The 27,577-nt window shown below is 46.5% G+C and overlaps 1 protein-coding gene across 1 annotated transcript; it reads right to left on the reverse strand.

Annotated features, from left to right (window-relative positions):
• Positions 1-7,576: 7,576 nt before the first annotated feature.
• KCNV2 (potassium voltage-gated channel modifier subfamily V member 2) lies at positions 7,577-20,991 on the reverse strand. The gene is made up of 2 exons (XM_045468445.1): positions 19,397-20,991; positions 7,577-8,458 (listed from the first exon to the last, which is right to left on the reverse strand). Exons 1-2 carry the CDS (start codon positions 20,795-20,797, stop codon positions 8,177-8,179), a joined length of 1,683 nt encoding a protein of 560 aa, XP_045324401.1. The 5' UTR covers positions 20,798-20,991; the 3' UTR covers positions 7,577-8,176.
• Between the last annotated feature and the right edge of the window lie 6,586 nt (positions 20,992-27,577).

The following is a 27,577-nucleotide window of genomic DNA, read 5'->3' on the forward strand; positions in this document are numbered from 1 at the left end:
GCTTTGCCCTAGCATCATCCTTTGCCATGGTCTATTATGTAAAAGTGCCCTTCCTCCGACATTGTTGTTCCTTGTGGATTACTTGTCTCAAGGTACTTATCACTAAAATAGTACATATTTTCCTTTTTATTCATTCCTCTGGGATGGAAGCTGTATATGGGCAGGGAATCTTCTTCACTAAAACCCACTGTCTCCAACAGGGCTTGGCACATGCATAGTTATCAATGTTGGTTGGTTGAAAAAAAAATATGCTAGGGCTGCATTTTAGACACAGGTCAGATAGACTAGAAAGTTCCTCCTTCCCATTATTCTGTGTCCTTTCAAGATAAACCACAGTTGTGAGACCTGTTGAGTTAGTGGCTTTTATGAGGGTGTGGGGGAGATCTCGGGAAAGGAACCTGACCAAACACCCCAGATATGAGTAACTGGCAATATAGTACCAATTAAAAATTTGAAAACAGATGAAAAATCAGATGGGTTGCTGATCTCCTGAAACCACAAAACTCTTGCTCATTGCTATTCTTTCCTTTCTCTTCCTTCCCATTGTAATCCCCTTCTCTTCCCCTGTTCTATGTACCTATTTTCCTTCCCACTTTCCCTCCCTCCATCCTGCCTTGCCTCTCATTTTCTTACCTCTTACTCCTTGACCCCTTTTCTCCTCTCCTTAGCTTTCTCAAAGAACAAAGCAAATTATTTTTTGGAAAGAATTTTAATTTCCAAGGTGTGGGAAAAATGAAATTGTCCCCTTTCCTGAGGTTCCCTTGAGCATCCTGTGCTTTAATGAAATAAATGGCCTGAAGGAAGACGTAGTGAGTAGAGGTCGGTTGGTGGGGCTGTCCGTGCTTGGGTTCCCTGTCTTCCTCCCGATTTGGCCTCAGCAGCTCTAGGGGGATGGGCAGAGCAGGGCAAACTTCTCACTGATCCCTTGTCCTGTGCTACTTCTGAAATAGAAATAAATGACAGCCTAGAGATTCTGAAGAAATTTGAAGGAAGAGGGAGGAAGAAACCCCTCTTGATAGTGAATCCTGAAGCTGGTAGAGAAACACTTCTCTTCTGAACGCCAAGTTTTAATTTCGATGTGTGCATTGGCTTAGGGGGGAGGCCGGTTTCTCTCTCTCTCCTCAATGAATTAACCTAGAATAGTTGCAAATGGTAGAACCAGGGGACAGGTCTGATGGTAGAGTACCCCCCACCCCACCAGTGGGAAGCAGATGTGTCAGGATAGGACACTGCAGACAATCTGGCAGTCTTTGGTGGGAGATGTATGGAACAGTGTGGAAAGAACAAGGAACTTTGGTTTCAGGTGTACTGTACTTGAGTTCAAATCCTTGCTGGACTACTTTCTATCTTGGAAACCTTGGCAAATAGGGCTTAACTGCTTTGTGGTTTAGTTTCCTCTTCTGTCAAATGGAGATCCCAGTCCCTACTTGACTGGGTTGCATAAGGACTGGAGATGATGCATAGTAATTATGACCATGATGATTAGCATGAATTTGGGTATTTACTAGATGACAGACATCGGGCTAAGTGTACACGTTGGCTCACAAAAGTGTCCAGAACGATGCTTGGCACATAATGGGCATTTGATACATTTTAAGTTGATTTTTATCCAGCACTGCCTAGGGCTAAGAAAATGACAGGGGATATGAACTTTGAAGACATATGAATATTTCATGTCCCTTCTCTACTGTGCAATGGAAAAGTTTCAGCTTTCCTGAAACCTCGATAGAAAAAGAAGTATTCATCAAATAGTTTAGTTTATGGCTGCATAAAGAAACAACTCCAAAATCTCAGTGGCTTTACCCAACAAAGTTATATTTCTCATTTACCCTACAAGTCTAACGGGGTCTACCTGGGGTTCTGTTCATCATTGTCACTCACAGCCCTTGGCAGATGAATGCTCCATCTTGACCTCTGTTTCCACAATTACCAATACAGGAAAAAGGGGGGCCGGTATAGAGAAGCAGTAACTAAATACTATGCAGAAGTAACCCATATCTCTTTGGCTCACATTTGTTTGGCCAAAGCAAGCCACTTGGCCACATATAAGTTGAATGTGGTGGAGGAATGCGATCTACCATGCATATATTCAAGGAGAACCAAAATACTTGTGGATAGCCCAATGGCCATGGACCCTAATGATCACCACAGAAGGGCATGCTCTGGATGGTGAACATCATCAACGTTCTCTTTACACAAAAGGGATAATAAGAGCCACCATGAGCTGAGTGCCTATTATGTGATAGTTACCGTGCCAGGTACTTTCCATTCATATACCCATTAATCCTCCCAAGAAGGTCTTAATAATTTCCATATTATAATGTAGAAACTAGGGCTCAGGGAGTTTGACTTACAAAGACTTAATAGTATTAAGTACTGCACGATCAAAGTCTGCAGTTCTCGATTTGTAGGGAAAGCTTTCAAAAAGAGGACTGCACTAAGACACTATGGAACTGATTTCTAGCTCTGCTTCTTAATTTTTGAAATCTGAGCACGTACCAGAATGGCAAATGGGTTTGAGGGTCAGCTCTGACAGATTCGAGTTGGCTGCTAGAGAACTGTCATCAGAAGACTCTCTAATGGGAAGGAGTGATGTGATTGATGAAGAATGTCTTCTCTGGGCACAGGAGTGGGGGTGGCAACATGGCAAACAGATGTTTGTCATCTCTGGGCATTTTTCTTGTCTTTGGGTTTCTGCTACGTTCACTTATGAAACAAGGTTAATAAAACCGTATCGGAATAAAGATATGAGCCTGGCCAAGATAATTTCTTGATGTCTTGAGAAGGCACCAAAGCTTCTCTTGCTGGTGTGTATATTCCCACTTGCTTTATGCATAGTGTTTCCTCCTGTACTCACCAAAATCCATTAGTATGTATGGGCAGGGGTTGGGGAAGGGAACGCAACAGATTGTCATTGAAAACGAAGGAGAGCAGAGCTGGAGGCCTCTGGTAGGAAGGATGAATCATTTATTGGCACTTAAGGATGCCAATCATCACTGCCCTACCAAACATCCATGAGCTGAATATATGCTCCTGGTCTATAATCCCAAGGGCTGTATTTCTGTGTCTGGGAGTGATAGGCTGGGGAGACCTGAATCCTCAGACAGAAATGCCTCGTCTTTTCAGCAGTGATGGGAAGAATACAGCAATAATTTTTCTCAAGGTAGACAGGATACACTAATGAGGGTCCCAGTGGGAAATTGCTAGCACACTCCAAGGGTTTTTTTTCAAAGAGCTTGTAATGAAGATTCTATTTACAGAGACGTCCTTAGGATTAAGGGGACCAACAGGGACTAGGGAGACCGTCAGTGATTAGCAGCCCCTGGCAGGTCTGAAGCTACAACTAGAAGGGAAGGTGTTCCTGGAGTCTGTGAGTGCCGAGGCCAAACAGAAGGGCGGTTCAACTCTCCGTGGCTCTTGTAACTCGGCTGCTGCCCAGACGACTGCCCCACAGGCAGAGAGAGGGTGGGGGTAATGCCCAGAATGTTCTCTCATCTGCTGACATCCTGTTAGAGGGCAAGGGAGCCAGGGTGGTACAGACCCCTTGGGCCCTGCAGCAAGGCAGAGAGGGGTGAATTATGGCTTGAAAAGGACCAGCGGAGAAGGCCCGGCACACAAGAACAGACACACGAGCTAGAATACTCCAGAGTCTGAGAGTCACGTCAGAGTTGACCAGGGAGGCATGGGGAGCCCTGAGATGTAGGGAACCACCTCTATCTTCGTTTGCGGGGCTAGGGCACCAGCCCGAGAGAAACAATTTTGAAGCACAGCAAAACTTAAACCTATTTTCCTGGACCTAAACTCTTGGGGGAAAATGGCTGTTTGTTTTTAGGTGATAACTTAATATTTTCCCTTACTCTTTTTTTTTTTTTAAATGTTTGTTTTTGAGAGGGAGAGACCACACAAGCGAGGGAGGGGCAGAGAGAGAGATAGGGAGACAGAGAATCTGAAGCAGGCCGCAAGCTCTGAGCTGTCAGCACAGAGACCAACATGGGGCTTGAACCCATGAACCGTGAGATCATTACCCAAGCCGAGGTCTGATGCTTAACCAGCTGAGACACCCAGGCCGCCCCAATACTTTGCCTTATTTTAGGAAAAGTTTCTTGTGAACATGTCTGCCTCTATCCTTGAGGCTGAGGCAAAAGAAGAGAAGTGTTTTTGATCCAGTTTGGGTTAGAAGTTGAAGGAGAGATGATACGTGGTCTCGGACTGGCCCAAGTGAGGGAGCCCAAAAGTCTCCCCAAAATCCCTCAAGGGGAAGCCTGGGACCTGCATAAATGACAGCGATAATCCTCTGAGAGTTCTCTTTCTGTTGTCCATGCCTTGGAAGATTTATCTTCTCTGCTCTTTAACAAAGGAGACCCTTCCAGGCCACCAATCAGATAGATAGCCTCTGCTTCTAATGCTGTTGTTGTTGTCATGGAAACCCATCCCAGCTTCTGGGCCAGAACCGGGGACAGTCAGGTTTTCGTCTTTGCTCAGAACCCACTCCCCTCCGAAAAGCCAAACGCCCCCTCCAACCTCAGATAAGATGCCCCCATGAGGGCAGAAGAGAAGCCTTACAACTGCATTGCCCAGTAGGGCAGGCTAGAGTCACATGTGGTTGTTTAAATTTTAAATGAATTTAAATTAAAAAATTGAGGTCTTAGGGTGCCTGGGTGGCTTAGTTGGGGAAGCATCCAACTTCAGCTCAGGTTATGATCTTCATAGTTCGTGAGTTCAAGCCCTGCAGTGGGCTCTGTGCTGATAGATCAGAATCTGGAATCTGCTTTGGATTCTGTCTTTCTCTCTCTCTCTCTCTCTCTCTCTCTGCCCCTCCCTGGCTTGTGCTGTCTCTCCCTCTCAAAAATAAACATTAAGAAAATTAAAAATTTAACTTCTGAAGCACACTAGATACATTGCAAGTGCTCAATCACCCAGCTATGTTGTGCAGGACACCAGAAAACATTTCCATCACGCTAGAAAGTGCTGGTGGGTCCTTGTCATGGCCCTGGATGGGCAGGGATGGCCAACAGGATTCAAAAGCTGTCTTCACCAGCGGAATCCTCTCCTTGATAACTAAGGTGACCCTGTCTGGGATTGTACAGTTTTCTTGTGCAGCCAGCACGAGAGTGATAATTACAGCCTGTGTTTATTTAGTCCTTGACATGTGTAAAACAGTGTGCTAAGGGTTCATAATACATTGTCATTTAATTGCCACACAGCCCTGACAAAGACACTATTATTATCTTCACTTTAACGGTGCAGAAACTGAGGTCCAGAGAAATTGACCATACAACTACTAGCCTATCATACGAAATTGCCAACCTTCAGCCATTTTTGATTCAACCTCCTAGTGAATGGCAGAGCCAGGGTTCAAATCGAGATCCAAAGACTATGCAAGTTCAGTGTGGCTGAGCCTCTGTACGGGACCACCTTGAGACCTACATCATCAGGCTCTAAAGGATTCAGTGAAATAATATTGGTTCTGTGCCTGGTACCCAGTGGCGCTCATGGAAAGTTCGTTGTTTTTGGTTTTAACTTCCTTCTGTTAGTCTCAGTCTCTAGGAAGGTAGAACGCAGCTGTCTGAGCAGATGTGACCAGTGTGATGGGGAAGGGATGGCACATTGCCATTTACCAGATCTCTTCCCAGCGACCTGGAACCACTTCTCTTCCTCACCGAGCCTGCCCATGCCCGCCTCTTCCCACATGTCTGCATCAGGGCATCTCTCCTGCCTCCATCCCAGGGGAGGGTGATGGACATGGGCTCTTCCTGTTCCCCATGCCCTTAGCAGCCTAGCAGATATACTTCTTCAACAGACCCGTCCCCTAGAGACCTCAGAAGTCACTGGAAGGCTGGAGGTGGACCCGAGGGGCTTGCTGCTGCCCTGAGTATGTCAGGTGGTTACCTAAGCTCTGCCTAACCTCCTGCCTGCTGGAACTCTGTTCTCATGATTGTTTCTGGCAAGAAGCCAGGTGCAAAACTCCTCCCGATTTTATTTGGCAAGAGGGGGCGAAGTGCTCCCCGGCTGAGTGCCCTGCTCTTTGGGTGGGGCTTTAGGACTTGGGAGTAATTTCCCTCCATAGGAGGAAATTTTGTGTCTCAAAAGCAGTAGTATAGTGTTGGCTGAATAATGAAAATAGGAGGCGCCTGGTTAGATTTGAATTGCAGGTAAGCAATAGATAATTGTTCAGGATGGGCATATAGGATACAATATTGGGGACACATTTCCAGTAAAAAATTTTTGCTGTTTATCTGAAATCAAATCGACCTGGAAATCCCGCGCATTATCTTGCAACCTTAAAATAGTTGGGTTTCCGTCTACCCTTCGGCTGCTAGATCATTTATGATGATGTTAAGGACACTTGGGAATAAGGCGGTGGGGGGAAGACCTGTATCTAGTTTTGCCAGCTGCTCCCTGGAGTCATAGTCGTAGCTCCCTGTGAAGTGATTTAGACTCCAGGTTCTCAAAACATGGTCCCTGGACCAGCATTGTCAGCATCACCTGGTACTTGGTAGAAATGCAAATTGCATGTCTTGCCCCAGACCTCGGAATCAGACACTCAGTGGTGGGGTCAGCAGTGTGTGTCTGACAAGCCCTCCGGGTGGTGCTGACACAGCTTGAGATCCACAAGTGTAGCCCCTGAGCAAGAGCCTTAGCAATCAGGCAGACCTGGGCTTGAAATCCAGTCCCACCATTTATTGGCTGGGTCAACCTGGCATAATTACTCAACCTCTCTGAGCCTCTGTTTCTTCTGAAACAAAACAGAACTAGAATACCTTATTAAGGGATATATTAAGGATTAAATTATATATTAAGAAAGATGACCCATGGTGCCTGTCACTGTAAGAACGCACGAAACGATTACTCTTGGTTTTACCCTACAAATGGAGGTCCAGTCGTGCCCTGAGATAAGTTCAGTGGTCAGTATGGCAAGCCCTCATTACAGGGAAGATCTCTGTTTGCTCAGTTCAAACAAGGCTTTCATTTTCAGGAATTCAGTTTCCATGAGTCCTGTGGAGGGAGGAAGGAGTTAGGAGGAAAGGGAGGGAGCAGGGCAGGAGGACCAGCATTGGTTTCTGACCCATGGACAGACCCAGCGTGGAGGGTCACATTCACTTAATTCCCCTTTCAGTGCTCGGTCGAGGACAGTTGTCCAAAAGGCAGGGTTTTTACAAAATTGTTTTTGTATTTTGTGTAGAAAGGCAAGGGGGAGGAGGTCCTGAGGGGATGCCACATGGGGAGAGCTACAGAGGGAGGGCCTTTAGCACATTTGAGTATGTTTCAAAGGGCAAGTCTGGGGCCTCCCATGATCAGTCTAGACCAGGGTTTCTCTGCTTTGGCTCTACTGACTTTTTGCATCAGATACTGCTTTGTTGTGGGGCTCTCTTGTGCACGTGGAACAGCATCGCCAAACCTCTACCTATGAGATGCCAGCAGCCACTCTCACACTCCCTCACAGTGGTGACAGTCAAAAGTGTGTCCAGACTTTGCCAAATGTCCTAGGGGCAAAAGGGACTTGGGGTGACAAATGTCCCTGGGCTGAGAACCACCAGTCTAGAGAATATATTTAAGAACACTCACTCAAACAATGTAACAGCTACCATTTATTGAGCATTTATTATTTCCAACCCCCATGCTGATATTACAAGGTAGGTCTTACTACCTATATTTGACAGTTGATGAAACTGAGGCTCAGATATTTTGAGGCTCAGATATTTAAAGCTATGGCCCTAAACCCCACAGCCAGTAGTTCAGGGCTTGTGATTGAGGTTGGTCTAACTCCAAAGCTTACCTAGTTCATGGCTGCGACATTCTCTCTGACTAGAAAATTAAGGATTTTTTTTTTTCTTCAAGGAAACTCCTCTCACATCAACTCAAATCCGAAAATATTTATTGAGACACCATGAGAATTTCCAAGAGAAACCTAAGATGGTGCTCCTGTCTAGGAGTGTTGAGGACCGATGTCACTGGAGGGGGGTGGTCATGGTTCCTACACCACAGTGAAAGAAAAAAAATGACAGGGTCCCACTTGGGGCCAAAATGAATACTTCTAGAGCCAGACCTCTGAACTGGATGCCTTTCGTGTATGACTGTTAAATGTGTCCTTGCACTGCCAATTCTGACAATATACAGAAGGAGAACTGAAGCCTTGAGGTTCATAGGGTCTACCAGCCACGCATCCTAGGAAACATCAACTCTCTTGCCTTGGGGTGGGCTGCGGGTGGGTTCGAGCCAGACACTCTGCCATCTTCTTTTTGGCTCTCCGCAGGAACTCTACTTTTCCCCTTTCCCTTCTCATGGCAGTGTACTCATAGGCTTTGAGCTTACTGTAGTAATCCGAGAATTTGTTGTAGAGGATGGAAATTGGCATCCCATTGAGGATAATCCCAAATGCAATGCAGAGGAAGGCAAAAAACCTGCCCAGGATGGTCTCTGGGTACATGTCTCCATAGCCCACAGTGGAGATGCTCACCTGTATAGGAAGGAAAGTGGGAGAGACTGGTTAGCACTGTGATGGAGGAGAAGACAGAGAACAGGGCAGGAAAATGTCCTCTGTCTCCCTGAAGGTACATGTGGGTCATGTAACAGCTCCTGCAGAGCCAGCTTTAGGAGGTACCAGTAGGTCTGCCTGTAGGACCTGAATCATGGAAAGAAGACCACCTGTGGAGCTGGAAGTCTTGGGCTTAAATTTTGGCTACTATAAATATTCTTATACACAATACAGAGGAGATCACAGCTGCTTTACAGGGTTGTAAAGAGCACGTAAGATACCTTGTGTAAAGTTCCTGGTGTAGCATGGGCTCAATAAATGTTGGTCTCTGCCTCCCCTCAGAGGGGCCAACTTGGGGACTGGGGACCCTGGGTTTGCCTACATGATAGGCAGTTCGGGAAGAGCTCAGGCTTAGAGCCTGTCAGACGTGGGTCCAAGTCCTAACTTTGACCCTTTCCCACTGAGTACCCGTGGGTAAAACATTCAGTCTCTAAGCCTTGGTTTCTTCATCTAAAACAGGAGGATAGAGACGCCTGGATGGCTTGGTTGGTCGAGCGTCGGACTTCAGCTCAAGTCATGATCTTGTGGTTCCTGAGTTAGAGCCCCACATCGGGCTCGCTGCTACCAGTGTAGAGCCCGCATAGGATCCTCTGTATTTGTCTCTTTCTGCCTCTACCCTGCTTGTGCTCTCTCAAAAACTAATACTAAAAAAAATAAAATAGGATAATCCCTAACACTAAGGATTCTCCTGAAGACTAAAGAAGAGGAATACAGAGCACTTGACACAGTGTCAGGCACACAAAAGGCATTTGACAACCTTCTCTGGAGACAATTACAATACTTCTCAGAGTTATTATGTCGTTCAAATGAGATATTATAGATGAAGGTGCTTTAATTGCAAATGTCTGGAGAAACACTCTCATTATTTTGCAAAAGGGCTTTTGTAAGACATCACAGACCAAAAATATGTTCACCCTGCATGAAATCTTTCCTATCACTCTTGCACACTGCTTTAAATTCCACTAATTAGAGATTTATTTAGGTTAACAAGCTTCTGCTTCAAAATGTAGATACCCGTGGGACTAGTTATCAGTCAGTGTAGCCAGAGAAAACCTGGGAAAATCTCTTGGGGCCTGTGTTTTAAGCCTCATGTACTGAGTCTCTTTCTGGTCCCCAGACTGATGGCTAAATTACTTTTAGGCAGGGCTGTTGAGTCCTTGCAAAAAAACTGTGCATTGCACAACTGCAGGGGGCACTGTTTGCTTCATCAATTTGTGGTGTTGCCATGATTTTCTAGCCGACGGTAGTAAGACATAGTCAGCCCATGGACCCATGCTGGCACAGTGTTTAGCTTAGAAATGTAAGCATTTTTGTTTTGATGATGTAAGGGTTGGCCTGAACTTAGGACAAGTGTGACTGATGAGTTAGAAGGCAACGAAGAAGTGGGCCAGCTGGGCAAATCTGATGGTGTTAATAAGAGCTACAGCATCCTCCAGACCATACAAAGTGAAAGCTTGACTTCCTCTCTGGGGTAGGTGATAGACAACCTCTCACTGCTCTATCTCCAGTGGGAGACCTGCTGAGGTTGGGCCTCCCCTTCCCATGGGGATGGAATGCAAGCAAGCATCTAAGAGAGGCAGGCTGGTGTGGGTTACCTTAAGGAAACAGAGATGGCATGAGGCTATGTGGCTCTGAATCCACCTCCCAGCGGAGTGTAGACCAATGGGCTGTGGAAACAGGCTCCTGCTTGACACCTGCCTAAGAGGGGGGACAAAGGGTGGAGGGCACTCTGGCTCCAGGAGAGAATCTCCTTTGTCAGCTTTGTGCAGCAAAGGGTGATGAGAGGCAGTGGTAGAGTGAGAGCATGGGTGAATCTCGAAGTGTGTGTGGGTGCGTGTGTGCGTGTGTCTACACATGTGTGTCCTGTCACTGGCCACGCCCTAAGGAAAAGAATCTGAGTCAGGTCTCTGTCCAGATACATGAACTGAACCCTGGCTTTCATATGTCATTAACCGCAGCGCTCCTACCTCTGTAAGAATGTTGAGTCACTCAGTCTACTTGCCCTGGAGGAGGCTGACGGGGAGTCTGGGGGCAGGGCTGAGTGACACTAAGGGGTAGCTCAGGACAGGAAGCACCTCTCACCTGAGAGGTGAGAGCACAGGCTTTGAAGTGAACTGGTTCCTCAAGGGTGCAAGACAGGGGGCAAAGGGCTAGGAGCATACCGAGGGAGATAATTGAGACAAAGTGCCTATTTTTTTTTTTCATTTATATATTTTTAAAGTTTGAGAGTGTGTGTGAGCAGGGGAGGGGTAGAGAAAGAGGGTGAGAGAGAATCCCAAGCAGGCTGTGTGCTGTCAGTATGGAGCCCAATGCAGGGCTCAAACTCATGAACCCTAAGATCAAGACCTGAGCCGAGATTGAGAGTTGGACGCCTGACTGAGCCACCCAGGCACCTATTTTAAACTTCTGATCAATCCCTACCCTGGCTTTCTTGCACTCCCAACCTCAACTTCAGTTTTTTGTTTTGGCTGAACTTTGAGTGAAGAGTCAAAAACAAAGAGAATTGGCTTAAGGAAGATTAAATATTTGATGTGAATGTGGTAAAAATATTTTTGTATATCTTGGATCTCTATGTTTAGAGAAAAGATCTCTTCTGCTAGGAGGCTCTGTATCACTGGTCCCGAAGAATTTATTCAAAATGGATAGCGTATCTTTATATTGTCTGTTTTGTGGATACTTCGACTCAACCAGTGACCTGGTTCGTGCTCCTTGGCTCCAAGAGGAATGCAGAATTCCTTGGCTTTGGGGGACTTGTCTCCCTGTTCCTCAGACCAAACCGTTTCTCCCTGAATGAATATTAAAAATTGAAGGCCCTAGACTGATACATTTCATCTCACAGTGAGTTCTCACATTAGCATGAGTTGGGCTTGGAAATGTGACCAACATTCCTGCAATCCATCTGAGATTCCTGAAAACATTGGCTGGCTCAGCCCTCTGTAAACTGGAAACTTAGCAGTGGAAGGCTTACATATTTTCCCTAGCCTTTGGGTCCCAAAAGCCAGAACGTGACCTTCCCCCAGAAATGCCCCTATTAATCAGCAAATACTGGCCTCCTAAACACGACAGGGAAGACAAGCATCCAGTTTTTCTCTGAAACTTTAGAACAGCTACATGGGAATTTCTCCTCCAACAAGGAACGTTTGTTTCCTTCATAACGAAGGAGGCATAGATGAAATCTCGGCACCTGGTAATCCATCCATCTAGGAATTATGATCCCAGGAAACATAACTGATTTTTCAAAATAATGAGCACCCCTTTTAGCGTTCCCAGGCAATCTGAGGTAGTAAGGACTAATGGTTCCTGGCTAAAAATACCATACTAACATTACCTCAATGCTTGTTGTCCTTGAAAGGATTTAGTTCAAAGGCCATAGGAAGCCTATCCATGCTGCTGTTGCCACAAATACCTTAGGAATTCCTCTTTGGATTATAATCTGCACAGAGGATTCAGTGGCATGACCTTGAAATAAGTGGTCTTAGCCACCTGGAGGGTTAATGCTAGGTGCCAATCTTAGACTCAGGGGTCTCAACTCTCTTTTAAAATACCAAAGGTGAAGAGCTGGCACCATTACAAAGAAGTAAACGGACATGTCTCAGTCTCCGGAGATAATGCCTCCGTGGAATTCAAAGAATGTTTTGATGGGTGGAAGCATTGTTAGAATGAGGTCATGGGTGAGGAGAGGACCTTGGAGAGAACAGCCAGCCTCATCTGTCCACTGAGGTCCTGACATGTATGTCAATTGCACAGTAAGGAGGAAGTGTGCAAAAAGCTAAGGCAAATGTGGGATCTATGCATGTCGCGATAGAAAGGTACACAGTGATGCTGGCATCCTCCACATCTTCTGTTTACTCGCTACTTTTCCCTGCCCTCTACAACTCCATCGTGTCCCACTCAAGTCCTATTGGCCCTCAGGAGGATCCTAGGTCAAAGACCTTCTAAGGAGGGGGCCACCCCAGAGTCAGGAGTCTATAGGAGCAGAAGTCCTAAAAGTGCCTCACAGCCTTGGCCCCAGTGACTATGGCCCCTCCTGTGCCATTTCTGAAGCAGCTACAACGCCGCCGCCTCCTTTTACTGCTGCCTGTGCCAGACGTGTACCCACCGTCTCTCAGTCCCAAGCGCGACACCCCTCTGTACTCTTTCCTGTAGTCTTGCTGCTTGGGAGTCCACAAACTGCATTTCCCAGTCTCCCTTGCTCGCTGTTTTCTGGTTGTGCTCTGCTAGTGAGAGGCTGTTGGCACACTGGAGGTGGATGAGGAGGTAAGGGTCTCCGCTCCTGCTTCTGGTTTTTGTCCTCATCCTTCAATACAGCAGACAGATGTAGCTCATGCATCTTTTAGCACATGGGATACTAACCTCATGGTGTCATCCTAGGAGTCCCTGCCACAGTGCCTCAGTAGCTCCTTCTCTGTACTTCCGGTTCCTTCTATTTGGCCCCCTAGTCCTAGGGCTGACAGCTAGTTGATGGAGTAACCACTTTTTGGGTTATCTTCATTTGCCCATGTTGCTCTTCCAGACTTCTAAACACCTGTTTATCTATAACCCTGTATCAAATTGCCTCTGTTTAAAATATCTACTTTTCTTGGTTTTCCTGATTGTAACTTGACTGATGCACCTTCCAAAGGGGTCTTCTTAAAAGCCAGCCATCACTCCATAAGAAAAAAAAAAAAAAAAAAAAAAAGGAAATCTCAGTGACCTTGTAAGGGCCACCTATTTGCAAGGAAATGATAGTGTACTTTGGGAAAACAAAGATAGGAACAAGGTCTCTGTGGCACCATTATCTGTTCCCTCAGCTAGACATACGTTTTCTTTTTGAAGAGTTTTTGTTAGCTTATGAGTGAGTTCATGACATGGTTTCCTGTTGGGTATCTCTAGCTTTAACTCACTCTTGAAGCCCAGAAGGAAATGGCCTGTTGAACAGTCCAGTGCCCTCTTCTGCTTTAAAACATGGCCACATCAGAGGCCAATGACCGCTTCATCAGAGGACTGACTGTTCTTGCCGAGTGTGCCATGCGTCTCCCACACCCAGGCAGCCCAGAGAGCCCCCGACATGGCTGGAACTGCTCGAGGTGGGCATCCCTTTATCTGGAAATGCGGAAGCTCTCCCGGGAGAGAACAGTTGACCCCTACGTATGTGTTAGGGTTTCTCTTCTCTCCAGTAGAGAGGGAATCACTTCTGTTTTATTTTCCCCCCAAAGAATCTGCAAGCAAAGGTTATGGCTTCTACATGATAAAGACTATCAACTAGACAGATGTAGTAGCTTGTATTTCTTGTGGATTTGCCATGGGTTAGCATTTTACATATGTTTCTTATTACACGAGTGCTTACAAATAATCTTCATTTGACAGACGAGTGGGAGGGGACTATCTTGTATCCTAATGCATGAGCATTTGCAGACATGAATGGCCATGAGGGATTTGTTTTGCAGCTGTAGAAGTATTCACAATCATGAAAACTATTGTATTCCTCTTAAAACCTTGAGTTGAATTACAGAGGAAGGTTGTAGGATCCTTGGCATAGAGAGAGGGAAGATTATGAACAGCAAGTCAGATTCTGGGGCTGTCTGAAAGTACTAAAAACACATGGATGAATGGCTTAGAGAATCTGTCTCCAGTGTGGTCGAATATACATGGAACACAGCACTGCATTCTGGAAGAAAATCTCAATTATGTTTTTCTTCATCTTTAAATCTTCCACGTGTGAGCGCATATTTTCCAATGTGTAATAATATATCTGAGCAGTAAAATCTTCCTACAGGAGAATGATCGTATTACTGACCTAATTTGTTTTTAATTACAGTATAGCTGATGCATAATGTTACATTACTTTCAGGTGAACAACACAGTGATTTGATAAGTCTATACGTTATGCCCTGCTCACCATCTGTCAGCATACAACCGAATTACACTACTACTGATGACAGTCCCTCCCTGTGCTGTGCCCTTCATCTTTGTCATTTAAGGATTCCGTAACTGGAAACCTGGGTCTCCTACTCCCTTTCACCCATTTTACCCCTTCCCCTACCACCCTGCCCTTTGGCAACCATTAGTTTGTTCTATTGATGGATCTGTTGCTGCTTTTTCGGTTTGTTCATTCGTTTCAGTTTTTAGGATCCCACATATAAGTGAAATCAGGTGGCATTTGTGGTCTGCATCTGATTTATTTCCCTTAGCATATTGCCCTCTAAGTCCGTTGGTGTTGTTGCAAATGGCAAGATCTCATTGGTTTTTTTATGACTAATATTCCCATTGTGTGTGAGTGTGTATGCGTGTGTATGTAGACACACATATCTTATTTATCCATTCATCTATTGATGGACACTGGTGCTGCTTCCGTAATTTGGCTATTGTAAATAATGCAGTGATGAACAAAGGTGTTCATAGATCTTCACAAATTAGTGTTTTTGGAGAACCTGGGGGCGCTTGGGAGCCTCAGTTGGTTGAGCGTCTGACTCTTGATTTTGGCTCAGGTCATAATCCCAGGGTTGTGGTATTGAGCCCCACATCAGGCTCTATGCTGAGCTTGGAGGCTGCTTAAAGTTTTCTCTCTCTCTCTCTCTCTCTCTCTCTCTCTTCTTCCCCTGCTTGCATGCAAGCATGCTATCTCTCTAAAATAAAATAAAAAAATTTAATGTTTATTTTTGAGAGAGAAAGGGTGGGGGAGAGGGTGAAAGAGGGAGGCACAGAATCTAAAGCACGCTCCAGGCTCTGAGCTATCAGCACAGAACCCGACGGGGGTTCAAACCCACAAACTATGAGATCATGATCTGAGTCAAAGTTGGATGCTCAACTAACTGAGCACCCAGGCACCCCCGTGTTTTCATTTTTTTTGGATAGTGAATTTCCTGGGTTATACAGTATTCCTATATTTCATTAGTAACCTCCATACTGTTTTCCACAATGACTGTACCAATTTACATTCCTACCAACAGTGCATGAGGCTTTTTTCTTCTCGTTGCCAACTCTTGTTATTTCTTGTCTTTTTGATTCTAGCCATTCTGAACAGGTGTGAGGTGATATCACATGGTGGTTTTCATTTGCATGTCCCTGATGATAAGTGATATTGAGCATTTTTTTCACGTGTCTGTTGGCCATCTGGATGTCTCCTTTGGAAAAATGTCCATTCAGTGGGCCTAATTCTTCATAGCTTCCTGTGTCTAAGCTCTTGGCCACAGAACTTACCAATGCTTCCCTGCACTGGGTGGGCTAACCTGGTCTGCTCTTGGACTCTGAGTTTGGCTTTGTGACTGGCCTTCACCAGTGGGTTGAGCAAAGGACAGTGCTCACATGATTGAGTCTATATTCTCCCTCTTGCACAGGGCCATGACCATGAGTCCATGCCTGCCGGAGGATCGAGGAGATATGGTCTCCTCTCCTCTTTGATCTCAGCTGTCAGCCAGTTGATCATAAGACCTGTGAGTGACTGGCACCAGCCCAAATGAGAAAAACCTTCTAGTTGAATCCAGCCTAAATTGCTGACAGGCAAACTCCTAAGCCAAATAGATGTTTGACATTTGAAACCATTAAGTTTTGGGTAGTTTGCGATGCATCGTTATTATAGCCATGAGTAACCTAATTTGTGCATCAATAAATAACCTAATTTGGGCATAGCTGGAATACACATTTATCATGGGCGTATGCTGAAAACATTTTAAATCATGAGGTGTATGATCAATAAGAGGCTTGGAGACAACTGGATCAGAGCTACTTTGGGGATTCCATTTCTTACTCTCTTCTCTGTTGAGTCATGTCTATAGAGACGGGTTTCTTCTCATTGTTCAAATTTCAGCTGAATGTCATTCTTCTCCAGTGGGGCTTCTCTATCAAAGGTAGATTCTGCTGTGCACGCCCCCCCCCACCCCCCACCCGCCAGGTCTCTCTCTATCCTATTATGCAAGACACATCAGTATCTGAAATGATACATTCTCTTTCTCCTTTGGAATGTAAACTCCATGAGGGAAAGAAGTTCCTATTGTGTTAATGTTCTTCTGTCACTCAAGATCTCCAGTGTTTACATTACTAGTTGGTTCAGTGAATGAATAAGATGGATTTTGTGAATCTCACAAAGAATTCATCTACATGTTGTCTCTCTCTCTACTGGGCATTTACATCAGGAAACAAGAGGTTTTGTCTACATAATTTTGACAGCGTTCTTTTCTCTTTGCTCTATGGAGAATATGTGCCCTTGATACACAATACGGAATGCCACCACAAGTACAGGGAAGCACCTGCTTGATCTGTATTGTCCGGGGGCACAGAGCAGTCTTTAAATGTTCAAGGGGGACTGTTCTTAATGTTTTCATAGGTTAGTGTGCAAACAAATGCATTAGTCATAAGGATTTTTACTAGTCTACCAAATTCTCAGAGAAGAAATGCACAAAGGCCATTGGGAAAACGTGCAAATTTTGGCCTGTGAAAACAGTGCTGGATGGAGATAATGGCCACAAATAAAACTCACATTGGCCAAAGCAATAATTGCTAAAACGTGTTACAGATAAAAATCAAATGACGATCTCACGGTCCGTGAGTTCGAGCCCCGCGTCGGGCTCTGGGCTGATGGCTCAGAGCCTGGAGCCTGTTTCGGATTCTGTGTCTCCCTCTCTCTCTGCCCCTCCCCCGTTCATGCTCTGTCTCTGTCCCAAAAATAAATAAACGTTGAAAAAAAAAAATTAAAAAAAAAAAAAAAGAAAGAAAAAGGGGCGCCTGGGTGGCGCAGTCGGTTAAGCGTCCGACTTCAGCCAGGTCACGATCTCACGGTCCGTGAGTTCGAGCCCCGCGTCGGGCTCTGGGCTGATGGCTCAGAGCCTGGAGCCTGTTTCGGATTCTGTGTCTCCCTCTCTCTCTGCCCCTCCCCCGTTCATGCTCTGTCTCTGTCCCAAAAATAAATAAACGTTGAAAAAAAAAAAATTAAAAAAAAAAAAAAAAACCAAATGATGATACAATTTTTACTGTAAAACTAAGGGAAAACACTAGTTTTGACTAACATAATTTGAGTTAACATAAAAGGGATAATTTGAAGGGTTTGAGTGTCGTTGTACATTAAACAGATCAAGAAATTAGATGCAATCAATAGGCATGCACTTCGGGGAATTTTTTAGAAAGAGAAATCATAAGCAATTGAATTTTTATCAGTTTTTAGATTAATATACAAAGTCCTAAAAAGTTTTGTGGGTTAAAGGTAAAGTATCAAAGCATTCCCGAGGCCTCGCCTGTATATATGGGAGTCTTCTAAGATACTTGGATGGATGGAGACCTAGACTCTCAGACTTAGTAGCATATCATCAGCATGTGGCTTTGCTCTTTCCTCTTCCTGCTTTTCTCAGCTCCAAAGTAAATGTCATTTGCTGGGGACCAATCATCTTCCCTCAGCTCTATCTGTACACATGGTTTATCTACTATGGCCACGACCTTTTGTCACTTGGAATATCATCACAGGTGTGGCACTGGGCTAGCTCATGGGGAAGAGCCTCACGCCATCCCCGTTAAAAAGAAGCCCCCCAAATCCTGTTGGACACGTGAGTGCTCTGTTTTTCAGTGACAGAAGACTCACTGAGTTGTAGAGCTAGGTAGCCACCCTGTTTTAGAGACCAGAAAACGGAGGACGGAGAGTTAAGGGAGTGGGGTTTCATAATTACTTAGGGACACAGTTTATTACTAGCAGATTGGGGACTAGGATCCAAATCTCCCATCTTGCTGAACTACAATACTAGCAGCCCCGGGCTGGTTCATCTCAGAAATCCGCCCCAAACTGTGGGTTCTACCATACCCAATATTAGTGTTGAAAATACCTAGTTCCTCACATGGAAAAACCTGGTGACATTTGCCTAATGTTTTTAAGGGCATTACAAACCACCTACTCTTAAGAATAAGGAAATCACACACCCAGTTCTTCCCTCTCTGTACAAATGTCAACTTGTCAATCAGCATTTCCAGTGATGTAGGGATTTTCTGGGGATTTAGCCTAGCACACCAGAAATACAGATACTTGAGTAAATGGCCTAAGAGACTACCAAAAGGCAAATACTAAAGAAAACAGCAAAAATAAAAGACTACTAATTAGGCCAGGCCTGGGGCAGATGTAATGGTTGCAAGGGAGAATGCTGGGTGCAGGAAAGGAATGCATTTATTGTGGGAGGGGCGTGGGCTTCAGTCCTCACTCTGCTATGTTCAGCTGTACGTCTACACCCAAACCCTCTCAGTTCCTCTAGCTGTAGAGCGGGGCAAGAATGCTAGGTCCTGAAGGAACTTGAGTGCTACTGGAGCAAATTTCAGTCGTAGGTGCTGCTTTCCACATTCTGATTGGGCCAAAACCAGGGGGATTTCAGTTAGTTAGGGTGGACGCTGGCCGGCTGGGTCTCCCCTTTCCCTGGCATAAACGTACAGTTTGCTTTTTGCTTCAAATCTGAAGCCATTTTCAACATGTCCTCTTAAACAAACAAAAAACCCAGCGATCGTAGCCACTTGACAGGGTTGCAATACTGAAATAAGATAAACTTTGCAAACCGCTTAGGACCACAGGTGTTCCGTAAGTGGCGAGTAACAAGAATGAGGATGACGAATGGTCCCCCTTAGGGGGACAACAAGGAAACCTTCTTAAAATCAGCCTGTCCAGGGACTCAAGATGAAACCTAGATTTGGAGGTGCCCGGGGCCAAAGTCAAATTCCGTGACTTACTGAAAGACTGTGCCTTTCCAACTCCCCGACAGCCACCCCGGTTTTCGTTAGTTGGAGGCGGCGAAGGCACGGATGGGGGTGGGGAGGGGAGCAGCGGCCCTTAAGCAAGGCAGGGGACAGGTCAGGGCACGAGGCTGAAGGCAGGCAGGCGGCTGATGACCCGGGAAGGGGGGGGGGGGCGCTACTCACCGCGGCCCACCACCAGGCGTGCGGGATGCTGGTGAAGTTGGTGTTGGGCACGTCGTGCTCCACGGAGTAGACGGCCGCCGAGAAGGTGAGGATGCCCATGGTGATGAAAAGCATGAGGCAGCCCACCTGCTGGTAGCACTGGCGCAGCGTGAAGCCGAAGGCGCGCAGGCCCGTGGAGTGGCGGGCCAGCTTGAGGATGCGCAGGACGCGCATCAGGCGCATGATGCGCAGCACCTGGCCCACCTTGCCCACGCGGCCCACCGTCTCCAGCTCGTGCTCCCGCGGCGCGCCCTTGCTGCGCGCCTGGTCTTCGCCCGTGAGGCTCTCGAGCAGCAGCTGCAGGTAGAGAGGCAGGATGGCCACCAGGTCCACCAGGTTGAGGGCGCTGCGCGCAAAGCGCCGCAGGTCGGGCGTGGAGGCGAGGCGCAGCAGGAACTCGAGCGTGAAGAAGGCGATGCACAGCATCTCCACGTGCTCCAGGATGGGCCGCGGGTCGCCGCCGCCCGCGCCCTGCGCCGCCCGGTGCTGCATCTCCTCCACCGTGTTGAGCGCCAGCGCCACGACGGACACGAGCACGAAGAGGCTGGAGGCCACCCCGATGGCCTTGGCGGCCACGGACGAGAAGGGCTTCTCCAGGAGGTTCCAGAGGCGGCGGCGCTGCGGCCCGTAGAAGCGCATGTCGCGGAAGAGCTCCTCGGCCTCCTCGGCTTGCGCCTGCGCGCGCAGCTCGCGCTGGATCTTGAGCTGGTCGCTGAGCTCGTCGCGCCGCTCCTCGAAGCAGATGCGGCAGCAGCGCGGCGTGTACTTGAGCCGCACGCCCCAGTAGCCCAGCTCCTCCAGGAAGCAGCGCGGGCACAGCTCGTCGCGCACCAGCAGCACGCCCGACGCGTAGAAGTTGTAGACGAGCTGGAAGACGGCCGGGTCGCGGTCGAAGAAGTACTCGTCCGTCTGCTCCTCGTAGTCGTCGCACAGGCCGAGCTGGCGGCTGCGGCTGGTGGACGTGGCCAGGCGGCCCAGGCGCGTCTTGGGGTAGCAGGCCAGCTCGCAGCAGTCCAGCCGGTAGCTCTGGCCGCCCACGTTCACGTTCAGGGTGGACGACGCGGCGGGAGGGGCGGCGCGGCTGTCGGGCTGCTCGCCGGGGGCGGCCTCCGGCCGCCCGTCCTCCTCGCCTGGGTCGTCCTTCAGCTCGTCCTCCTCCCCGCCATCGTCGTCCTCCTCGATGTAGTAGTTATAGTTGCCCTCGGTCCACGGCGGGATGCTGGCCAGGGAGCCGGAGCGGGCCCCCACCGAGCAGACGCTCCTGCGGTGCTGGCTGCTCCCGGCCTGGGGCGCGTCCCCGCTCTCTGTAGTATTCCAGGGCCTGTAGCCCCACGACCGCCGCCTCTCGCTCTGCTTCAGCATGGCTGCGGCAGGTGCACCCGCTGCTCTGCCTGGGGACTGCCACCGGGAGGACGGAGCCTAACCCCTGCTCTGAGAGGGGCCTGCACCAGACGACCGAAGTGCCCAGCCCAGCCCTGGGGGAACTCACCAGACGCAGGCAGATGGCTGATGACTGCTGCTCTAATCTTGCTGATAGGGAAGCAGCAAGTGTTAGGAGGGATTTAGAGCCTCTTAGCCACTTTCCTCCCCCCTCTGCCTGCCCTGCCTGACGTAGGGGTTGACTACGTGGTCTTAAATCTGTAGATAATCAGAAGGCGGCAGAGGTTATTGCTAATAAAAATGTCGCCAATCCTCAGGCCCGCCCTCAGGAAGTGCTCAGCGAGTTTGGACCCCGCCTGTGATCAAGGAAAGAGACGGCAGCAGAATGCTCAAAGCGAGTTGGTCACAAGTCTGTCTTCTCCGTGTAGCCCCTTGTTTAGATCACCTAAGACCTCGAATGTTTCCCAGGCTCTTTCTGTCACACGATCACTGTCGTGTTTCCCAATGGATTCCGCCTAGCAGCCTTGCCCTACTGGATTTCCGTTGGCCTGTTTCTCTGCCTCTTTCCCTTCCTTCTCTTGAATGGTAAGAACATATTTCCAGAAAGAATCCAGGACTGGTGGGTACATGTTCTTGCAGCCCTGCTTAGCTGCTGTGTTAGGCCATATGTAAAGGTGGCCAGACTTTATTCCAAGGAAAAGGTCTTGATCGTTTTCCCAAACCTCAGTTAAAAAATGTTGTTTAGGTTTCTTTCCATGGATCAAGTAACATCGTAAAGGCTGGGGATGGAAACCCCATGGAGACACAGTTGCTCACGGTTTTGTAGGTGATGGAAACAGGCGAGCCCAGCTAAAGAGTGGGTGGCAGAGAAAGGAAGAGACTGGTTTTGAGCAGGGAATTTGTTTTTAAATTCAATTTATGTTGACTAGCTCATGGTTATGGTTAAAAAAAAAAATTCAAAAGGCACAGGGTACCTGGGTGGCTCAGTCAGTTGAGCGTCTCTTGACCTCAGCTTGGTGGTTGTTCTCAGGGTTCTGAGTTCAAGCTCCCTGGGGGGGCTCCACACTGGGCATGAAGTGTACCTAAAAAAAAAAAAAAAATTCAAAAGATACAAAGGTGCATTACAGTGGACAGTTTCTCTTTCCCAAACCAAACTTTCAGTTACCACATGTGCCACTGAAGAAGCAACCACTGTTACTCATCCAGAATGCTTTTTGGTTGTTCTTTCAGAACTATTCTAAACAAATACACGCAAAATCCTATCTCCATCTGTCATCTGAAAATCTCTCTATTATCAACACAAATCATAGTACTCTCTACATATTGCTTTTTCCAATTAACCGTGTGTCTTAGAGGTGTTTTTATGTGTGAACATAGATGTCTGCCTAATGTTGAAAATAGTCTGACAGTGATAAACATTCAGATGGTTTTATATATTTGCTCTTAGGAACAATGGCGCAGCAAATAACCCTGTCATGGGCGTTACTTTATATGTGTTTACGATGTGTAGGAAGGATCACAAAGAAATCTGATCAGAGGGGGGGCAGAACAAATTGGACAGATACCTTGGGGAAAGATTGAAAATGACATCATCTTATACATGGAACGATCAGGGTTATTTAAAATAATATTCGGTCCAATAGGAATGTGTGGGCCTTATTTAGAATTCTGATTCAAACAAAAACCTTAAAACATTTTTGAGACCACTGGAAATTTGATTTGATGATATTTAGGAACTGTTAGAATGCTTTATGCGGGCGCACCTGGGTGGCTCAGTCAGTTGAGCGTCTGACTTCGGCTGAGGGCATGATCTCACTGCTGGTAAGTTCGAGCCTTGCATTAGGCTCCCTGCTGGCAGCTCAGAGCCTAGAGCCTGCTTCAGATTCTGTATCTCCCTCTGTGTCTGTCCCTCCCCTGGTGGTGCTCTGTCTCAAAAATAAATAAACATTAAAAAAAGAATAAGGAATGCTGTTATGGTAATGGTCTTGTGATGTAGAAGCAAAAGGCTGTGTATCTTTTATACAAACATACTGAGGTATGTATGGATGGAGTGATTGGATACCTGAGATTCGCTTCAAGATAATACAGGAGAGAGAAAGTGGGTGGGCGTTGTGTTGAGTCGGGGCACCCGGGTGGTTTAGTCGGTTAAGTGTCCAACTCTTGATTTCAGTTCTGGTCATGATCTCACGGGTTAGTGAGTTCAAGCCCCACTTGGGGCTTTGCACTGACAGCAGAGAGCCTGCTTGGGATTCTCTCTCTCTCTCTCTCTCTCTCTCTCTCTCTGCCCCTCCCCTACATGTGTATGTGCTCGCTCGCACTCTGTCTCTCAGAACTTAACAAAAAACTGGCTGTGAGTCAGCAACTGCTGAGTGTTCGGAATATAGAGCTTCGTTATACTGCTCTCCTTTTTTATGTGTTTGAATTTCTTCGTAATCAGGTTTTAAAAAGACACATAAAGGATACATTGTTAGAGGTGGAATTGGCAGGTCCAAGACCCCATGTTTGCAATTCTGATCGATGATGCCAATGTCCCTGCTAACCATATTACTAATTTAAAACTCATCATCACACTTCTTCAGCTCTGCCCATTTTATAGGTGAAAAATGACATGTGGGATCATTTTTTTTTAATTTGTAAATGTTTATTTTTGAGATACAGAGCCTGGGAGGGGCAGAAAGAGAGGGGGTGAGAGGATCCAAAGGAGCCTCTGCACTGATAGCAGGGAGCCCAACATGGGGCTGGAACCCACGAACCTAATCGTGACTTGCATCAAAGTCGGCCGCTTAACCGACTGAGCCACCCAAGCACCCCTGACACGTGGGATAATTTTAATTTGTATTTCTCTTACTGTGAATGCAGTTTGGCACCTCTTCATGTCATTAGCCATATTTTTTTGCTGCGTTTCTTACTGATTTGTGGGAGAGCTTTCTACATTCTGAGAATAGACCCTTTGGTGGAGGCTTTATGGTTTGCAATTTTATCCTTCGGTGGGTTTTTTTCCCCCGTGTAAATTGTTTATTTGAAGACTTCTCAGTGTTGTGTCCTATTAGGAAAGTCTTTGCCGCTCTGTAATTTCTAAGAATTTTCTTCTTAGGGTTTTACTTCTCATAATTAAGGATTTGATCCGTCAAGAATTAATTTTGATGTAAAGAGTGAGATACAGACCCAACTCGGTTTTCCGGATTTTATCCACATGTCCCAACACATTAACTGAATGATTTCTCTTTTCCTCACTGGTGTATAATGCTATCTTCATCACGTAGTTCAGTTTTGATTATGCCTTATGGTTGTTGGGCCAGGTAGCAGTTTCTACAGGGTCCGCACCTGCTGTCGCTGTTAACCTTTCAATAGGCCTCAAATCTACAAGCTTAAGATAACACCTAAGCAGGCCTAGCCTTTAAGTTCATAAATGCACTTTTAGTGTTCTCTTACTAGCTTACGATATATTTTTTTAAGTTAATTTTTTTTGTGTTTATTTTTGAGAGAGAGAGAGACAAAGCACATATGGGGGAGGGGCAGAGAGAGAGGGAGACACAGAATCCAAAGCAGGATCCAGGCTCTGAGCTGTCAGCACAAAGCCCACCATGGGGCTCGAACTCAGGAACTCTGAGCTCATGACCTGAGCCGAAGTCAGACACTTAACCACCCGAGCCTCCTAGGCACCCCTTTCTGACATAGAGTATTAGTGTTGTCTCTCCATTCACACCATGAACTGCTTTCCGGTTTTATCTCTTCTTTATATTGTGCTCTGTTCTGTCAACAAGTACCTTTTCTCTTCCGAATCGATCGTACTATTAGAAAAAATTACCACTGTTTTCATAGCTCTCATTTCCTCTCTTTCCATTGTGGTCATCGACCGCTTCTTACCTAAGCTCTCAACGTCGTCGTGGCTTTAGTACTGAAAAGCAGGAGAGGTGGTCATGTTTGTAGGACCTCTCAAAGCTAAACACAACATAACCCTGTCGTGGACGGAGGTGGATGCCCTTGTTGGGCCCCCCGGAATGGTCTCTTACCCCCCAAATGCGTCTCTCGGTGTGGGTGTGTAGCTTGGACTTCACCCTTGGATGTTACCTTTGCAAGGGCGACGGTCACCATACCTGGAAATGCTTTCTACCAAAGAGAACTGTCCAAAAAAAGAACGTGTGTGTTCCTAAAGTGATGAGTTCCTCCTCCTTGAATGCGTTCAAGAAGCTGCAGGGCAGAGGGAAACCTGTATGATCTTCAGGCCGGCTTCTGCCTTGAAATGACTCATATTCCAACTCTTTCCTTGAGGATTCATTTGCCCTGAATTCCCTTCTGCCTTTCTTCTCCTCCGATCCTTGTCTTTCAGAAGTGAGCTCAGACATCACCCTCCTCTTGGAGCAGTCCTTCTCTGACACCTCTCTCTGTTTCCTCAAGGTAGGTTAGCTGCTCCTTTTCGGTGTTGTCATTTAAGGGAACACACATCACTAACATAGAATGTGAGGCACTTACTTTAATGAAGAGAGACTTAAACATTTTCCCATTAGGAAGTTTTAGAAGTGCGTTAGAGAAAAATTTTAAAAATCGAGTAGAGTGCTAATCACCGCTACAACAATAATAGCATGCCCAGATTCTGAACTGTATTAACGCTACAACAACCTGTTGTGCTATTCCTGTTTTCTAGGTAAGGAAACAGGGAAGTTAAATGACTTCCTTGTGAGTGCACAGCAAGTAAATGGTAGAGCTGGGTTTTGTTCCAGACTAACCAGGCTAACCAACAGGTTGCAAAATAGCATATACATAAACACCACCTACAGTGTCATCAACCAAAGACAATTACCGTTAATATTTTAACCTGTGTCTTTCCATTCAATTACACACACACACACACACACACACACACACACACACACACGGATATATATATATTTAACCTAGTACCTGGTCGTGGTCATATTGAACATAAAATTATATATCCTACTGTCTTCATTCAGCATTTTCACAGGAGCAATTTTTAAAATGTTTTATTTATATTTGAGAGACAGAGAGACAGCAGACGAGCGGGGGAGGGGCAGGAGCGAGGGAGACAGAATCCGAAGCAGGCTCCAGGCTCTGAGCTATTAGCACAGACCCAGACGCGGGGCTGAGATCATGACCAGAGCCGAAGTCGGATGCTTCACCAGCTGAGCCAGCCAGGCGCCCCAGAAGCATTTTTGATGGAAAAAAAAAAAAAAAAAGCCTTTGTAAGCATCATTTTAAAGGCTACAAAATGCTCTGTATTTTGGCTATGCCATCTGTAACTAAACCAAATCCCTCTTACGGAAATAAATATGTTTTAGTGTTCTACTATTATAAGTAACGATAAAAATAGGTTTGAGAGCTTTTTGTTGTTGTTGTTCTTAAGGTTTTTTTTTGTTTTTGTTTTTTGTATTCTGAGTAATTCTTTGAGACCGTTTGGCTAGATTTTTTTTTTACACCATTCTCTTTCAATATGGAGGCTTCCCATGTGCTCCTGGGCCTGACGTTTGTTCTTCTGAGGACAGCCTTTCTCCACTCCAGCCTGTCCTCTTTTCCTCCGGCCAACTCCTGTTCGCCTTGGGTAGGCGGAAGGCTAACCCTTCTAGCCTGTCCTCCAGGACGGCCTCCCAGCATTCAGCCCCCTCCCCCTACCTGTTCTGCCCCCACAGCTTCATTTGGCCTAGCAGAGCCCTTAGCACAAATGCTATCTGCCTGCAAACAAGACAGGACTGCGAGTTCCAGAAGGGCCCGGCAGTGGCTGCTTTGTTCACCGTTTGATCTCCAGGTTCCAGTCCAGTGCTTGGCCGGTAGCTGGCACTCAGAACTGCTAGCTGAGAGAGGGAAGTATTTGATGTCTATGGCCAGCTTGTTTTGCAGTTTGCCTCACGGTCCACTCTTAGCCCCGAAGAGAGGGAGCGTCTTGCACAGCGGCCTAGTCAGAACGGCTTTGCTCCTTGTTATTTGCTCAATGAGAAGTGAAAATGACATGACCCTTTTGTTTTACCCAAGTCTATACTGTTGATTCACTTCTAGGTTCCCCACTAGCCTCTCACGTCTTCAAGGATGAAGACCGTATTGTCTCTTTGGCCCCAACACCAAGTGCGGTTGAAGACCTCTCTGTATTAGTTCTTACAACTGCATGTAAATCTGTAATCATCTTAAAAATGTTAGAAACAACAACAGCAGATCGACTGCTCTGCACTGACGTAGCCCGAAGCCCCACTGGGGAGGGGAAGAAAACTAGCGAGCTCTGAGGAAAGTGGTGGGGGTCCTACCTGCTTGTCTTTGGTGACACAGATTGATAGGCAGCGTGGTACAATACGAAGGGCATTGAAACTAAGGCACATGGGATTTTGCTTTCTGCTTTGTGGTTCCAAGCTTTGGGAAAATTGCCTCGACCTTTATCATCTCTGTTTCCTCATCTGTGAAAGGGGGCGCTGGGGGATTTCTTGTTAATATAAAAAGAGAACGCCCCTCTACTTTATCTTCAGTTGGCTTCCCTATGCCAAATCCTAGCACATAGGAAAGATAGCCATCTCTTCTATATCCGGCCAAGTCCAACCCCAATTCCTGATTATATGCCTACGACGCAAATAGATTTCATTTTTAGCTCCTGGAGAGTTTCTCGGCAGACAAATAACCGTCCCATTCTCAGTGCACCATTAAAATGAATTCCTTTATGTTAATGCAGTGCTGACTAATAGAACTTCATATGTTGATAGACATATTTTTACGGCTTAAACCGTGAGTAGTGCCACTGAGGAACAGAACTTAAAATTGTAT

Source organism: Leopardus geoffroyi, chromosome D4, assembly GCF_018350155.1.
Source record: "Leopardus geoffroyi isolate Oge1 chromosome D4, O.geoffroyi_Oge1_pat1.0, whole genome shotgun sequence".
Taxonomy (NCBI): domain Eukaryota; kingdom Metazoa; phylum Chordata; class Mammalia; order Carnivora; family Felidae; genus Leopardus; species Leopardus geoffroyi.